The sequence below is a fragment of the Pecten maximus genome, chromosome 8 (assembly GCF_902652985.1).
Source record: "Pecten maximus chromosome 8, xPecMax1.1, whole genome shotgun sequence".
In the NCBI taxonomy this organism is placed as follows: Eukaryota; Metazoa; Mollusca; class Bivalvia; order Pectinida; family Pectinidae; genus Pecten; species Pecten maximus.
The window spans coordinates 24,058,364-24,076,725 of NC_047022.1; the positions used below are offsets into that span (position 1 = coordinate 24,058,364).

General features: G+C 38.7%; 1 protein-coding gene across 5 annotated transcripts in view; it reads right to left on the reverse strand.

Moving 5' to 3' along the window:
* The window catches only part of LOC117332865 (sodium- and chloride-dependent GABA transporter ine-like), a 91,105-nt gene that overhangs the window by 32,792 nt on the left and 39,951 nt on the right, over nucleotides 1–18,362 (reverse strand). For all 5 annotated transcript variants that reach the window (XR_004533796.1, XR_004533795.1, XR_004533794.1 and 2 more), the window contains exon 3: nucleotides 1,014–1,191. Coding sequence is in view for 2 of the 5 variants with exons in the window: in XM_033891924.1 (XP_033747815.1) it covers nucleotides 1,014–1,134 (121 nt within the window). In the remaining 3 variants the exon portion in view is untranslated. The remainder of the gene's footprint in view (nucleotides 1–1,013; nucleotides 1,192–18,362) is intronic.

An 18,362-nucleotide genomic window follows, 5' to 3' on the forward strand; every position in this document is an offset into this window, starting at 1 on the left:
CCGAAAATAAACAATATAGTAATATTCAGTTCATTGAAAGTGAACTGATCAAAAACACTATGTAATTCGATATCAAACTAATTTCACAACACCACCAATGCTCCCTCCCTCAGCCACAGGAAAATCTCAATCATTGGGATTATAGAATCCCTGAAAGTCAATATTTTTAACATCTTGATATCATCTTCACCTAAATAATACACTAAATATAACAGCAGCTTATTACAAATCCAAGGTCATTTTAAATTAAAGGTCATTTCAAATAAAAGGTCATTTCACATTTAAGGTAATTTCAAATTTAAGGTCATTCAAATTAAAGGTCATTTCACATTTAAGGTAATTTCAAATTCAAGGTCATTTCAAATTCAAGGTCATTTCACATTAAAGGTCATTTCACATTTAAGGTAATTTCAAATTTAAGGTCATTTTAAAATAAAGGTCATTTCACATCTAAGGTCATTTCAAATTCAAGGTCATTTCAAATTCAAGTACTTTTCAATGCATTTATTAAATCTTTCCACACAATGTATATATTTTATATACTCATGTGATTTCTGTGTTGATTTAGAGTTTTACTGTATCAATTTGTGATAAAATGCTATTTAACTTTCATACATATATGTCTCTGTGATATTACATATATGAAATTTTTTTTAAATGACATTAAAAAAACTTAAAGCCAATACAGTCCACTCCAGGCTTCAGTTATCACTAATGATTTAATGTCAAGTTTTTATTCAAGGCTTTTCAAAACCATACATCAAAATTCAAAGACATTTCAATACTGTAATCACTGTGCTGTTTCATCAGGTTTCAATCTAGAAGATTAACTATAGCATATGTACTTATTGACAGTATTTACTTTACTCTAAACTGTCCTCAAATGACCATAACACTTGGTATGAATCGTTAAACAATTCTCCAAGTAGTGTTTAAATGATCAAAGGTGATTAAAAACTTACATTTACTCCCTGTCATATTGTTTTTGCAAGGATAAATGTGACAATATTTACCTCCTCCACTCTGGAAACACAGATAAGGAAATCTCCAGACATTTCCCAGTCCTACAGAGTAGCCAATGGCTGCCAGAAGAAACTCCACCTTCTTACTCCAGGTTTCACGATTTGCCACCATCTTGTCTTCAACCTGTAGACCATGCAATCACAAACCTTATCTCACGCTACTCTTGCCCTGTAAAAGATAAAACACCATAACATTTGATAAAAAACCTTTATTTTTTAGTTAGTATTCTGATGTGATGGTATGCACAAACAATTGACAGATGATCTAAATGTAGGTACATGGTATGTAAATTAAACAAAACATTGGTCGGTATCAAAAGAAATAACACATACTTGAAATATATGTCAGTGAAAACCCATTTACGTCCAATATTAAGGACCATGTATGTATGTCGTATTAACATTTTCTATATCCTTAACAAATTCAATGCTCCCTACCCTTGTCTATTTGTGTTTCTCGAGAAACTGTCATGGTTATTGTGTCCTTGGGCCTAGACACATTATGTGACAGACCTTCTGTATGTTGTTCAGTAAGGAAGGTACCAACTACTACAAGAAGACCCCATCTCAAAATGACCCTGGCTGTTCAAGGGGCGATAAACCCAGCAAACAAACAAAATTTCTAAACAAAATGACATGTCCAGAACAGAATCTACCTTCTTGCTGCCATAATCGTTATAGTATTTAATACTGTAAATCACTTATATTTCGCGTGGGATTTATTTTCGTGTTAATTCGCGAGGAGAGTCAAACGCGAATTCAAATCCCTCACGAATATTTATATAAGAATGACAAGAATACTAAGTGGCGTCCATTTTGAATCTACCGTAATCTTTAGTTGGTGAGCAAACATCGCCGTTAAAATACTGATAGAATGATGAATTATATACTTATATCAGAGTGTGTTTTTATATTACAAAACACCAAAATTTCACACACACAAAAAAAACCCACTGAACACTGATATTGTGGTTGAACTCCGACTTCATTAACTACATGTAAAACGTAGTCTAGAAGTTAATTTAAGTTTAAAAATTACGGTCCCGAGGATCCCGGATGGTCACCCGGAATACGTCGTACGTTATTACCCACGCTGTTGTAAGTTATGTAAGGTTACATGTATACATAGCACTTCACATCGCTTGATTCTCAAAAAGATATTTACCATAACAAAGTTGAAATCAAACAAATTATTTATTTAATTCAAACATTCAGAGCAAATAATCACCTGGAGTATAAATCATTCACAATAGACTGTCCTGAGAACTGTTCATCGGTATCAGTGTATACACACGTACGTTAATTACAATGTACGTTAACTCACAACCTATTGTAGTCCCGTCATCTTCCAGGCACCATTTAGCATGTATACAGGTACGGTAAATACAATTCAGTATGGCCAGACACCGATATCACATGAATGAATCACATGACTTTTCTTGTACTGTCACATGACTCTCATAAACAAAATGGCTACCAACATGGAAAAATCGCCTATCTGTTAACGTCATTCACGAATTTAAAGTCATTATGAGATCAGAATTCGCGAAAATATGTATTCGCGAATAAGTCAAATTAGGTGAGTTCGCGAAATTAAGTACTCGCGAAATATAAGTGATTTACAGTAACCAGCAATATTGCGGTACTTAAGCATGTACATGTATTGTATTTCCCTGCCAATAAAGTAAAATCTTAAGCCGCTGTAACCTGCCACATAACATGATGGAAGTGAGAGGCCTTATATATATTGGCCTTCAATTTACAGTCTCTTGCTCAATTCATTCCTACTGAGTTTGTGTATTCAATAAAATCTCTGTAATCTGAAATGATATCACTATCATTTGTAGTCCTAACCATTGTTTAATATCTGGTGAAAACAATATTTCAAATATAGTCATGAAGTAAAATTTGACCATATACAACTGTTTGGAGGTTTATTATTTTCTACTATAGGACATGTCCATGTGAACACCTAGGGCAAGGCTTCACTGTGTTTGTACATGCGTAAAATTAAGTTCATTTCACCAAACGGTGCTCAGAATCAGACCCAATTTAATTGAAATCAATTCAGGCACTCTGGGCCACAGCCGAATTTTAAAGAAAATGTTAATGGACACACAACATCAAACAGATGCTTCACCAATGGTACTTCAGACCAGGTCAGGTAATACCAGAGGGTACAACCTCACAGTACTTCAGACCAGGTGAGGTAATACTAGAGGGTACAACCTCACAGTACTTCAGACCAGGTGAGGTAATACTAGATGGTATGACCTCATGGTACTTCAGACCAGGTGAGGTAATACTAGATGGTATGATGTCATGGTACTTCAGACCAGGTGAGGTAATACTAGATGGTATGGTACTTCAGACCAGGTGAGGTAATACTAGATGGTATGACCTCATGGTACTTCAGACCAGGTGAGGTAATACTAGATGGTATGACCTTGTGGTACTTCAGACCAGGTGAGGTAATACTAGATGGTATGACCTCATGGTACTTCAGACCAGGTGAGGTAATACTAGATGGTATGACCTTGTGGTACTTTAGACCAGGTGAGGTAATACTAGATGGTATGACCTCATGGTACTTCAGACCAGGTGAGGTAATACTAGATGGTATGACCTTGTGGTACTTTAGACCAGGTGAGGTAATACTAGATGATATGGTACTTCAGACCAGGTGAGGTAATACTAGATGGTATGACCTTGTGGTACTTCAGACCAGGTGAGGTAATACTAGATGTCATGGTACTTCAGACCAGGTGAGGTAATACTAGATGGTATGGTACTTCAGACCAGGTGAGGTAATACTAGATGGTATGACCTCGTGGTACTTCAGACCAGGTGAGGTAATACTAGATGGTATGGTACTTCAGACCAGGTGAGGTAATACTAGATGGTATGGTACTTCAGACCAGGTGAGGTAATACTAGATGGTATGGTACTTCAGACCAGGTGAGGTAATACTAGATGGTATGGTACTTCAGGCCAGGTGAGGTAATACTAGATGGTATGACCTCATGGTACTTCAGATCAGGTGAGGTAATACTAGATGGTATGATGTCATGGTACTTCAGACCAGGTGAGGTAATACTAGATGGTATGGTACTTCAGACCAGGTGAGGTAATACTAGATGGTATGGTACTTCAGACCAGGTGAGGTAATACTAGAGGGTATCGTACTTCAGACCAGGTGAGGTAATACTAGATGGTATGGTACTTCAGACCAGGTGAGGTAATACTAGATGGTATGACCTCATGGTACTTCAGACCAGGTGAGGTAATAGTAGATGGTATGATGTCATGGTACTTCAGACCAGGTGAGGTAATACTAGATGGTATGGTACTTCAGACCAGGTGAGGTAATACTAGAGGGTATGACCTCATGGTACTTCAGACCAGGTGAGGTAATAGTAGATGGTATGATGTCATGGTACTTCAGACCAGGTGAGGTAATACTAGATGGTATGGTACTTCAGACCAGGTGAGGTAATACTAGATGGTATGGTACTTCAGACCAGGTGAGGTAATACTAAATGGTATGACCTTGTAGTACTTCTGACCAGGTGAGGTAATACTAGATGGTATGACCTCATGGTACTTCAGACCAGGTGAGGTAATACTAGATGGTATGACCTCGTGGTATTTCAGACCAGGTGAGGTAATACTAGATGGTATGATGTCATGGTACTTCAGACCAGGTGAGGTAATACTAGATGGTATGGTACTTCAGACCAGGTGAGGTAATACTAGATGGTATGACCTCGTGGTACTTCAGACCAGGTGAGGTAATACTAGATGGTATGGTACTTCAGACCAGGTGAGGTAATACTAGATGGTATGACCTCGTGGTACTTCAGACCAGGTGAGGTAATACTAGATGGTATGGTACTTCAGACCAGGTGAGGTAATACTAGATGGTATGGTACTTCAGACCAGGTGAGGTAATACTAGATGGTATTGACTTCGTGGTACTTCAGACCAGGTAAGGTAATACTAGATGGTATGGTACTTCAGACCAGGTGAGGTAATACTAGATGGTATGACCTCATGGTACTTCAGACCAGGTGAGGTAATACTAGATGGTATGATGTCATGGTACTTCAGACCAGGTGAGGTAATACTAGATGGTATGGTACTTCAGACCAGGTGAGGTAATACTAGATGGTATGACCTCATGGTACTTCAGACCAGGTGAGGTAATACTAGATGGTATGACCTCATGGTACTTCAGACCAGGTGAGGTAATACTAGATGGTATGACCTCATGGTACTTCTGACCAGGTGAGGTAATACTAGATGGTATGATGTCATGGTACTTCAGACCAGGTCAGGTAATACTAGATGGTATGGTACTTCAGACCAGGTCAGGTAATACTAGATGGTATGACCTTGTGGTACTTCAGACCAGGTGAGGTAATACTAGATGGTATGATGTCATGGTACTTCAGACCAGGTGAGGTAATACTAGATGGTATGGTACTTCAGACCAGGTGAGGTAATACTAGATGGTATGACCTCGTGGTACTTCAGACCAGGTGAGGTAATACTAGATGGTATGGTACTTCAGACCAGGTGAGGTAATACTAGATGGTATGACCTCATGGTACTTCAGACCAGGTGAGGTAATACTAGATGGTATGATGTCATGGTACTTCAGACCAGGTCAGGTAATACTAGATGGTATGACCTCATGGTACTTCAGACCAGGTGAGGTAATACTAGATGGTATGGTACTTCAGACCAGGTGAGGTAATACTAGATGGTATGGTACTTCAGACCAGGTGAGGTAATACTAGATGGTATGATGTCATGGTACTTCAGACCAGGTGAGGTAATACTAGATGGTATGGTACTTCAGACCAGGTCAGGTAATACTAGATGGTATGGTACTTCAGACCAGGTGAGGTAATACTAGATGGTATGACCTCATGGTACTTCAGACCAGGTGAGGTAATACTAGATGGTATGGTACTTCAGACCAGGTCAGGTAATACTAGATGGTATGACCTCATGGTACTTCAGACCAGGTGAGGTAATACTAGATGGTATGGTACTTCAGACCAGGTGAGGTAATACTAGATGGTATGGTACTTCAGACCAGGTGAGGTAATACTAGATGGTATGACCTTGTGGTACTTTAGACCAGGTGAGGTAATACTAGATATGACCTTGTGGTACTTCAGACCAGGTGAGGTAATAGTAGATGGTATGACCTCATGGTACTTCAGACCAGGTGAGGTAATACTAGATGGTATGGTACTTCAGACCAGGTGAGGTAATACTAGATGGTATGGTACTTCAGACCAGGTGAGGTAATACTAGATGGTATGACCTCATGGTACTTCAGACCAGGTGAGGTAATACTAGATGGTATGATGTCATGGTACTTCAGACCAGGTGAGGTAATACTAGAGGGTATGACCTCATGGTACTTCAGACCAGGTCAGGTAATACTAGATGGTATGACCTCATGGTACTTCAGACCAGGTGAGGTAATACTAGATGGTATGGTACTTCAGACCAGGTGAGGTAATACTAGATGGTATGGTACTTCAGACCAGGTGAGGTAATACTAGATGGTATGACCTTGTGGTACTTTAGACCAGGTGAGGTAATACTAGATATGACCTTGTGGTACTTCAGACCAGGTGAGGTAATAGTAGATGGTATGACCTCATGGTACTTCAGACCAGGTGAGGTAATACTAGATGGTATGGTACTTCAGACCAGGTGAGGTAATACTAGATGGTATGACCTCATGGTATTTCAGACCTGGTGAGGTAATTCTAGATGGTATGGTACTTCAGACCAGGTGAGGTAATACTAGATGGTATTGACTTCGTGGTACTTCAGACCAGGTAAGGTAATACTAGATGGTATGGTACTTCAGACCAGGTGAGGTAATACTAGATGGTATGACCTCATGGTACTTCAGACCAGGTGAGGTAATACTAGATGGTATGATGTCATGGTACTTCAGACCAGGTGAGGTAATACTAGATGGTATGACCTCATGGTACTTCAGACCAGGTGAGGTAATACTAGATGGTATGACCTCATGGTACTTCAGACCAGGTGAGGTAATACTAGATGGTATGATGTCATGGTACTTCAGACCAGGTCAGGTAATACTAGATGGTATGGTACTTCAGACCAGGTGAGGTAATACTAGATGGTATGACCTTGTGGTACTTCAGACCAGGTGAGGTAATACTAGATGGTATGATGTCATGGTACTTCAGACCAGGTGAGGTAATACTAGATGGTATGGTACTTCAGACCAGGTGAGGTAATACTAGATGGTATGACCTCGTGGTACTTCAGACCAGGTGAGGTAATACTAGATGGTATGGTACTTCAGACCAGGTGAGGTAATACTAGATGGTATGACCTCATGGTACTTCAGACCAGGTGAGGTAATACTAGAGGGTATGACCTCATGGTACTTCAGACCAGGTGAGGTAATACTAGATGGTATGATGTCATGGTACTTCAGACCAGGTGAGGTAATACTAGATGGTATGACCTCATGGTACTTCAGACCAGGTGAGGTAATACTAGAGGGTATGACCTCATGGTACTTCAGACCAGGTGAGGTAATACTAGAGGGTATGACCTCATGGTACTTCAGACCAGGTGAGGTAATACTAGATGGTATGACCTCATGGTACTTCAGACCAGGTGAGGTAATACTAGAGGGTATGACCTCATGGTACTTCAGACCAGGTCAGGTAATACTAGATGGTATGACCTCATGGTACTTCAGACCAGGTCAGGTAATACTAGATGGTATGGTACTTCAGACCAGGTCAGGTAATACTAGATGGTATGGTACTTCAGACCAGGTGAGGTAATACTAGATGGTATGACCTTGTGGTACTTTAGACCAGGTGAGGTAATACTAGATGATATGACCTTGTGGTACTTCAGACCAGGTGAGGTAATAGTAGATGGTATGACCTCATGGTACTTCAGACCAGGTGAGGTAATACTAGATGGTATGGTACTTCAGACCAGGTGAGGTAATACTAGATGGTATGACCTCGTGGTATTTCAGACCTGGTGAGGTAATACTAGATGGTATGGTACTTCAGACCAGGTGAGGTAATACTAGATGGTATGGTACTTCAGACCAGGTGAGGTAATACTAGATGGTATGGTACTTCAGACCAGGTGAGGTAATACTAGATGGTATGATGTCATGGTACTTCAGACCAGGTGAGGTAATACTAGATGATATGGTACTTCTGACCAGGTGAGGTAATACTAGAGGGTATGACCTCATGGTACTTCAGACCAGGTGAGGTAATACTAGATGGTATGATGTCATGGTACTTCAGACCAGGTGAGGTAATACTAGATGGTATGGTACTTCAGACCAGGTGAGGTAATACTAGATGGTATGACCTCATGGTACTTCAGACCAGGTGAGGTAATACTAGAGGGTATGACCTCATGGTACTTCAGACCAGGTGAGGTAATACTAGATGGTATGATGTCATGGTACTTCAGACCAGGTGAGGTAATACTAGAGGGTATGACCTCATGGTACTTCAGACCAGGTCAGGTAATACTAGATGGTATGACCTCATGGTACTTCAGACCAGGTCAGGTAATACTAGATGGTATGGTACTTCAGACCAGGTCAGGTAATACTAGATGGTATGGTACTTCAGACCAGGTCAGGTAATACTAGATGGTATGACCTTGTGGTACTTTAGACCAGGTGAGGTAATACTAGATGATATGACCTTGTGGTACTTCAGACCAGGTGAGGTAATAGTAGATGGTATGACCTCATGGTACTTCAGACCAGGTGAGGTAATACTAGATGGTATGGTACTTCAGACCAGGTGAGGTAATACTAGATGGTATGACCTCGTGGTATTTCAGACCTGGTGAGGTAATACTAGATGGTATGGTACTTCAGACCAGGTGAGGTAATACTAGATGGTATGGTACTTCAGACCAGGTGAGGTAATACTAGATGGTATGGTACTTCAGACCAGGTGAGGTAATACTAGATGGTATGATGTCATGGTACTTCAGACCAGGTGAGGTAATACTAGATGGTATGATGTCATGGTACTTCAGACCAGGTGAGGTAATACTAGATGATATGGTACTTCTGACCAGGTGAGGTAATACTAGAGGGTATGACCTCATGGTACTTCAGACCAGGTGAGGTAATACTAGATGGTATGATGTCATGGTACTTCAGACCAGGTGAGGTAATACTAGATGGTATGACCTCATGGTACTTCAGACCAGGTGAGGTAATACTAGAGGGTATGACCTCATGGTACTTCAGACCAGGTCAGGTAATACTAGATGGTATGACCTCATGGTACTTCAGACCAGGTCAGGTAATACTAGATGGTATGGTACTTCAGACCAGGTGAGGTAATACTAGATGGTATGGTACTTCAGACCAGGTGAGGTAATACTAGATGGTATGACCTTGTGGTACTTTAGACCAGGTGAGGTAATACTAGATGATATGACCTTGTGGTACTTCAGACCAGGTGAGGTAATAGTAGATGGTATGACCTCATGGTACTTCAGACCAGGTGAGGTAATACTAGATGGTATGGTACTTCAGACCAGGTGAGGTAATACTAGATGGTATGACCTCGTGGTATTTCAGACCTGGTGAGGTAATACTAGATGGTATGGTACTTCAGACCAGGTGAGGTAATACTAGATGGTATGGTACTTCAGACCAGGTGAGGTAATACTAGATGGTATGGTACTTCAGACCAGGTGAGGTAATACTAGATGGTATGATGTCATGGTACTTCAGACCAGGTGAGGTAATACTAGATGGTATGGTACTTCAGACCAGGTGAGGTAATACTAGATGATATGGTACTTCTGACCAGGTGAGGTAATACTAGAGGGTATGACCTCATGGTACTTCAGACCAGGTGAGGTAATACTAGATGGTATGATGTCATGGTACTTCAGACCAGGTGAGGTAATACTAGATGGTATGACCTCATGGTACTTCAGACCAGGTGAGGTAATACTAGATGGTATGATGTCATGGTACTTCAGACCAGGTGAGGTAATACTAGATGGTATGGTACTTCAGACCAGGTGAGGTAATACTAGATGGTATGACCTCGTGGTACTTCTTACCAGGTGAGGTAATACTAGATGGTATGGTACTTCAGACCAGGTGAGGTAATACTAGATGGTATGACCTCGTGGTACTTCTTACCAGGTGAGGTAATACTAGATGGTATGACCTCGTGGTACTTCTTACCAGGTGAGGTAATACTAGATGGTATGACCTCGTGGTACTTCTTACCAGGTGAGGTAATACTAGATGGTATGACCTCGTGGTACTTCTGACCAGGTAAGGTAATACTAGAGGGTATGACCTCGTGGTACTTCTTACCAGGTGAGGTAATACTAGATGGTATGACCTCGTGGTACTTCTTACCAGGTGAGGTAATACTAGAGGGTATGACCTCATGGTACTTCAGACCAGGTGAGGTAATACTAGAGGGTATGACCTCGTGGTACTTCAGACCAGGTGAGGTAATACTAGATGGTATGACCTCGTGGTACTTCAGACCAGGTGAGGTAATACTGGATGGTATGACCTCATGGTACTTCAGACCAGGTGAGGTAATACTAGATGGTATGACCTCGTGGTACTTCAGACCAGGTGAGGTAATACTAGATGGTATGACCTCGTGGTACTTCAGACCAGGTGAGGTAATACTAGATGGTATGACCTCGTGGTACTTCAGACCAGGTGAGGTAATACTAGATGGTATGACCTCGTGGTACTTCAGACCAGGTGAGGTAATACTAGATGGTATGACCTCGTGGTACTTCAGACCAGGTGAGGTAATACTAGATGGTATGGTACTTCAGACCAGGTGAGGTAATACTAGACGGTATGACCTCGTGGTACTTCTGACCAGGTGAGGTAATACTAGATGGTATGACCTCGTGGTACTTCAGACCAGGTGAGGTAATACTAGATGGTATGACCTCGTGGTACTTCTGACCAGGTGAGGTAATACTAGATGGTATGACCTCGTGGTACTTCTGACCAGGTGAGGTAATACTAGATGGTATGACCTCGTGGTACTTCAGACCAGGTGAGGTAATACTAGATGGTATGACCTTGTGGTACTTCTGACCAGGTGAGGTAATACTAGATGGTATGACCTCGTGGTACTTCAGACCAGGTGAGGTAATACTAGATGGTATGACCTCGTGGTACTTCTGACCAGGTGAGGTAATACTAGATGGTATGACCTCGTGGTACTTCTGACCAGGTGAGGTAATACTGGATTTTTTTTTATGATAGCTTTACTTAATTCAAACATTATTTCATTCAATAGTTTGACAAAGCTAAATGATTCTCAAAAATTTGTTGAAATCATTCTTCTTCTTATTATTCTCTCTTTGTTCTTCTCAACGGACAGGTAAACAACATTCTTTTTCTGTTGACAAGATCTCTTACCATTAGTTGATTAGCTGTCACTAGAACACCAAACTCCTTTTCTCTTATTGACTTAAGAATAAATACTTGAAGGATCTATTTTAAGTATTTAGCAAACATAGCATTTTGTCTCTACTCAAGGCCATTCCTACTAGATTTGTAATGATATCTCATAAATAGTTTAAACACTAAATACAGAGAGACGTGTGATTTAACCGTCTTTCATGCTCAAAAAACAGCATTCAACTGATTGAAAGAATAAAAGTTATGTTTCACACTAAAAGCATCAAGAGGGGACCAGTTTTAAAGGATATTTATTTGAACATTCAATTTCACATTTATTCGGCAACAAGGATTGGGGCCGCGGTGGCCAAGTGGTTAAGGTGTCCCGACACTTTATCACTAGCCCTCCACCTCTGAGTTGCGAGTTCGAAACCTAAGTGGGGCAGTTGCCAGGTACTGACCGTAGGCCGGTGGTTTTTCTCCGGCTACTCCGGCTTTCCTCCACCTCCAAAACCTGGCACGTCCTTAGATGACCCTGGCTGTTAATAGGACGTTTTAAAACAAAAAACAAACAAAAAACAAACTAAATGCAACAAGGCATTGCAAACGATACAAATCCCCTCGCATGCTAACACATGAACTCTGACGCAAAATGGGGGGTGGGGTTATTGCAGGACATTGAAATAACATCAGTTGTCATTTGCACTGAACTGCAATAGACATGGATGGGCTTATTATCAGGCACGGGCTCATTGCAAGATAAATATGGTATATATTGTTATGCATTCGACAGTATCTGGTTACGCATGCTGAACCAATATATGAAGTTTGGTCAGGATCCATTCAAAAATGAAGTCGCAACAACGCTGACAAAGATTTTCTATAAATAGTAACGGTGACCTTGACCTTAACCTTGGCGCCCTGAAACACGAACTTGTTTGAGGTATTGCCATGCTTGACCCATATATGAAGTTTGGTCAGGATCCGTTCAAAAATGAAGTCGCATTACAGCGCTGACAAAGATTTTCTATAAATAGTAACGGTGACATTGGCCTTGACCTTGGCTCCCTAAAACATGAACTCGTTCGAGGTATTCCCATGCTGGACCCATATATGAAGTTTGGTCAGGATCCGTTCAGAAATGAAGTCGCAAGAGTGCTGAAAAGATTTTCTATAAATAGTAACAGTGACCTTGACCTTGACTTTGGCACCCTGAAACACGAACTCGTTTGAGGTATTCCCATGCGGCACCCTGAAACACGAACTCGTTTGAGGTATTCCCATGCTGGACCCATATATGAAGTTTGGTCAGAATCTGTTCAAAAATGAAGTCACAAGAGCGCTGACAAAAAGTGAACATACGTACGAACGGAACGCTATATATCCCCTCCCCTTTCGTAGCGCGGGAATAACAAGGATTGTCAGCTCACAGAGTGGGTTGAAATACAGAATTAGGTCAAAGCTCAAGGTCAAGGCCAGTAGGTATGCAAATGTAGTACCAATAGAAAGGTCTTAAGACAGAAAACACATCTATCAAATATGAAGGTCTTGTCTTATCTAGTACAGTTAACATAGTGTCGCCAAAGTTTAAAGTATATTAATAGTAGGTGAAAGGTCATGATGAAGGCCATCAGGTCCGTAAATGTAGTACCCTTCACAAATCCTCATAAGCATGGCACAATATAGTTTTATAAAAACTTCAACCTAGCTGTCTCCGGACACCGATGCCAGGGGTACAGCTATAGCTCTCCAGGACTTTGTCATAGTGAGCTAAAACCCCAAAAAAATCAAGATTCAAAAGAAGTAAACTGTATCACTTTTCAGATTATGACAGATATAGGTTTAACTATCATACCACTTTAATTCATACCGATAATATATTGGGAAATAATACTAAACTGAACCATCAAAATATTACTGACTTGTTTTGGATATCCCTTTAATTTTACGTTTTGTAAAACTAAAAAAGTCCAGGAGTTTAACACATGATGTAGTTTATCTAGAAATCTGTTGTTAACTTACATAACTTTGTGTCAAATAAAAAAAGTGCTTTAAAGAATTCACTTTTGGCAGAAATATATGCAAAATGTGGGGGAAATAAAAAGTCTAACGGCATGAATATAGTTGGTTATGATCTTAAACATCACTGCCAACTATCTGATGGTTAACATATAACATAACCTGCTTCTTAAACATTTTTAACTTATTGGGAAACTTTGTACCTCTGAAGGATGGAGCTGTGGAAATTTTTTTACACTCATCATATCGTAGAAAATAGGAATATGGTAGTCATTACTTTTAACGACTAGACCTGACTGTATTATACATTCCATTACTAAACATTTGCCATTTAATGATACAGATTTAGGCATAGATCATTGCACACACTGTACCAATTACTGAATTCAAGCTTAAAAAGCTCAAACAAAAATTATTATCACAAAGAACATAATATTCCAAGTAAGAATTATAAAACTACAACATTTTCCCATATTTCAGTAACTTAAAATATATGCAATATATCTGCAAAAAATAGATAATATTTTAACATACCTGTTCTGTTTCTTTAAGTTATCAATTAATACACAGAACGCAAACCAAACCTCATGTGACCATGATCCACAAACAACACACATGAATATATAGCCTTGAATAATATTTGACATGTATTATTCCAACTTTTTGATTGGTTGTGTTGAAGTATTATGTTTATACCCAACAAGCTCTTTTATTGGTTAAACATATATGGATCTATATTTGTTTGGTTATAACCATGCAGATAGGATATCATGCACAAACATATTTGCATATGATCTCAAATCATCTGGTTTGATCAATTTTTAACATAAGTAATACAGCACAAGAGGCCCACAGGGCCTGTTAGTGCTCACCTGCATAATACAGTATTAATAGTGCAAATTGAGACAAACTCTAAAGAACAATTCCAAAGAACTTGCAGTATTCTTCCCCTATTAGGCCCGATTCCCGCCGGTCCCTGGGGATCCAGACCAACTGGTAATAAAAAAGTGTTTCCCCTTCACAGAAGGATGCTTCATACCAAATTTTGTCATGACTAAAGCAATGTAAAGGAAAAAATATAGTTGACAAACAAGGGGTGTCCAACAGAAAACATACCATGGCATTAACTCAGAATAGTCCTTCAGACATGGCATTTGAGTATTCACCCAATCGAGGAAAGTCTGTAACAAGAGATCCCAGAGGGATCTTGGCACCCACCATTGAATGATCTTTATAGGTTCCATGTCAGATTGATCTTCTCTCTATTTTTCCCTTCCCCTTACTAATTTGTGTAAATTGGGAAACAACCCTCCAGTACTTTTCAAATAAGGGGAACCTATATATGAAATGTGAGATTTAGCAATAATGGCTGTCGGCCATGTTGTTTTTAGATTGGTCCCAAAATGCAATACCAGGGACCAAGGGGAACCTACATATGAAATTTTAGCAAGATCCCTTCAGTACACAAAACTAAGGAGCAAGGGGAACCTACATATAAAACTCAAGATGGCTGCCTGTTGGCCATGTTGTTTTCCGACTGGTCCCAAAATGAAATATGCATAACAAGGGATCAAGGGGAACCTTCATATAGCCTCCCAAAACACACATAAACTTGCCACAGGAATGCATCTCGCACACAGCGTGAGAATTTTCATAGAATTCAAACAATATCTAAATTTCGACCAATCAGAAGCCTCTGTGTGGTTACTATGCCAGCCAAACCCATACAGTTTAATTCGTAGTCCCCTAATACCCCTATACAAATTGTCAAAAATGGACAATTTCTCAATCAGAGGCCACTATTTGCCTTAGCCTGGTTGTCATGGCAACATAACCTCTATAGTGCTGTTTGTCAAATTTGGTAAAAATCAGACAATACATTTTGAGTGACAGTTTTGGAAACAACTAATATGTCAAATTATATGTTTTGTTTACTGTACTTACAACATTTGACCAAACATGAATAAAAACAGCAAAACGACTCAGGAATTATAGTTCTTTACCAGAAAACCTGTTTATAGTGACCAGTTACCATAGCAACCACAATTTTAAGGGGAAAAAATTGGATGCATATCTACACATGGTCCTTTATATTTGTGTTTTCAGGTCCTCTATATGTGTGTTAAGTTTCATTGGAGTCAGATCACCAGTTTAGGAGGAGTTGTCCAGACAAAATTTTTCTACAGTCCGACAACCTGATTCCAGTATAACCTCCCCCCATCAACCCCCGAACTGTGATGTGAAAAATGAAAGTATTCAGTGATGAAAATGACCTTTAATTGATTATATAGGCTGTTGTCCATACGATGTAATGGTATTTTACAAGTGTATAACACTTGATAGAAATCCGAGATCAATTACCTTATTATCATCAGTGCTAATCCTGGTTATAGTGCTAATCCTGATTATAGTGCTAATCCTGGTTATAGTGCTAATCCTGGTTATAGTGCTAATCCTGGTTATAACTCTCTGTTTTAATTGATGCTATATTGTTAGCATATGACTGGTCAAGTCTTACCCTTTGTCATACTTGTACAGGTATATTAGACACATGTGATTATGATTTCATATTCCAATGCAACACGAGAATTTACATATGTATGGCATTTATTACTTTATTATAATGAATGATGCATGGGTGTGACAAAATTACAGAAGCTTGATATCATTATTTTATTATATACCTGTAATCAAACTATTCTGTGATATATAATCAAACTATTCTGTGATATATAATCAAACTATTCTGTGATATATTTAAGCATTGATGTCATTTTTTTTTAGTTTCATCAGGGTATGAAACAAATTTTGTTTGCAAACTGTATGAATCCGAATAGCGGATTCTTACAGAAGTTTGCAAACAAAATTTGTTTCATACCCGGATGAAACTAAAAAATAATTGACATCAACGCTTATAATTAATTTTCGAATATGATGTTCTAATTTAAAACATGTTTTATGTACAATTTTACTGGTTTTAAATGGGATTCTTTTTCTCAAATCAATATGCAACGTCAATTGTCATATTGTGACGTCACATTTTTCACGCCATTCTCGGAATTTCTTTCATAGAAGAATGAAAAGAATTTTCGACCAATCACATTTGAGTATTTACCATGAAAACAAAGAAAAATTAAATATAATCAAACTACTCTGTGATATATAATCAAACTATTCTGTAATACACTAATTACCCTTAATCATGCAGTTATTGTATATGTTGTAAATGTTTTTTTCTACCACATGTGGGAAGAGTCTTTGACTTAATGTGTAAAGGACAAAAAATAAAGTTGAGCTTACTATTAATACACCGAAGTCATGCATGCTCGGCGTCAGGTGTCGGTAAAAGCCCCAATATCAGTGTCAGGTCTCTATCAATAAGTACAAGTAAGTGACACCCTATCAGAGCTGTAATTGTTTAGTACTATAGTCTTGAGTTCCTTTATGGAGGCCAGGGCAGCTAAGTTGGTGAGTGTACAGACCACATATATCCTCAGGTGAAGATCTGTGCTGCCATGGTTATGTTCTCTGGCAAGACACTTTACAATAATTGCTCTGGATGGAATGCAACAGGCCTCCCTTTTTGTTGTTCAGTGAGGTAGTCACCAACTACTACAAGGAGACCCCATCTCAAAATGACCTTGGCTGTTCACAGGGCAATAAAGCCAAAACACAAACAATATTATCAAAGTCAATTAAACCTACAAATATATAAATGAATCTCTTCATCACAACTTTCATTAACTTCAGGAAATGCCTTTACTAAATATTGTTTTTTTCTCTCCAATATTGTTTTTCATAAAATGGAAAAGAACTTTGAAATGTTCATAGCAATTAAAGAGGCCAAATTGCCTTTACAGTCACCTGGACTCTGAAATACATACTGACAATCGATGTTTTTGTTTTTAAAATAAGAATTTAACATATCAGATCCCTGTGACTATTTTTAAACAAACTATTCATAGCCTCTTATCCTAACACCATTCTGTCCCGTAATATCATCACCAACCACACTTCGTCTCCCCTCGTGACTGAAAAATTTGGCCTTACGAATCAAAGTGTTTATTTTTTCTTAATAGTGCCAAGTCACAGTTGATCCTGTTGATAAAAAAAAATGTCCTTGTATTTTTTCCTTATATATGCTTATGGCTTTAAGAAGATTACAACTATCTGAAGATAACATTTAATCTAGAGGGATAATATATGTAATGTTCTGTTGGCAAGTTTCTAATACATCCATAGTGTGGATATAATCCAGACTGAAGGCAAGTCTGTGGACCATTATGTCACGAGTTATTAATATCTATACAAATAGGTATTTTTACTCTAATCCAACCGTGGAACAGCAGATAGCATTCATATGGTATAATGTACAACATACATATGGTATAATGTACATACATATGGTATAATGTACAACATACATATGGTATAATGTACAACATACAATATACATATGGTAATATATATATAACATACATATGGTATAATGTACAACATATGGTATAATATACATACAACATACATATGGTATAATGTACAACAAACATATGGTATAATGTACAACATACATATGGTATAATATACATACAACATACATATGGTATAATATACATACAACATACATATGGTATAATATACATACAACATACATATGGTATAATATACATACAACATACATATGGTATAATGTACAACATACATATGGTATAATATACATACAACATACATATGGTATAATATACATACAACATACATATGGTATAATATACATACAACATACATATGGTATAATGTACAACATACATATGGTATAATGTACAACATACATATGGTATAATATACAT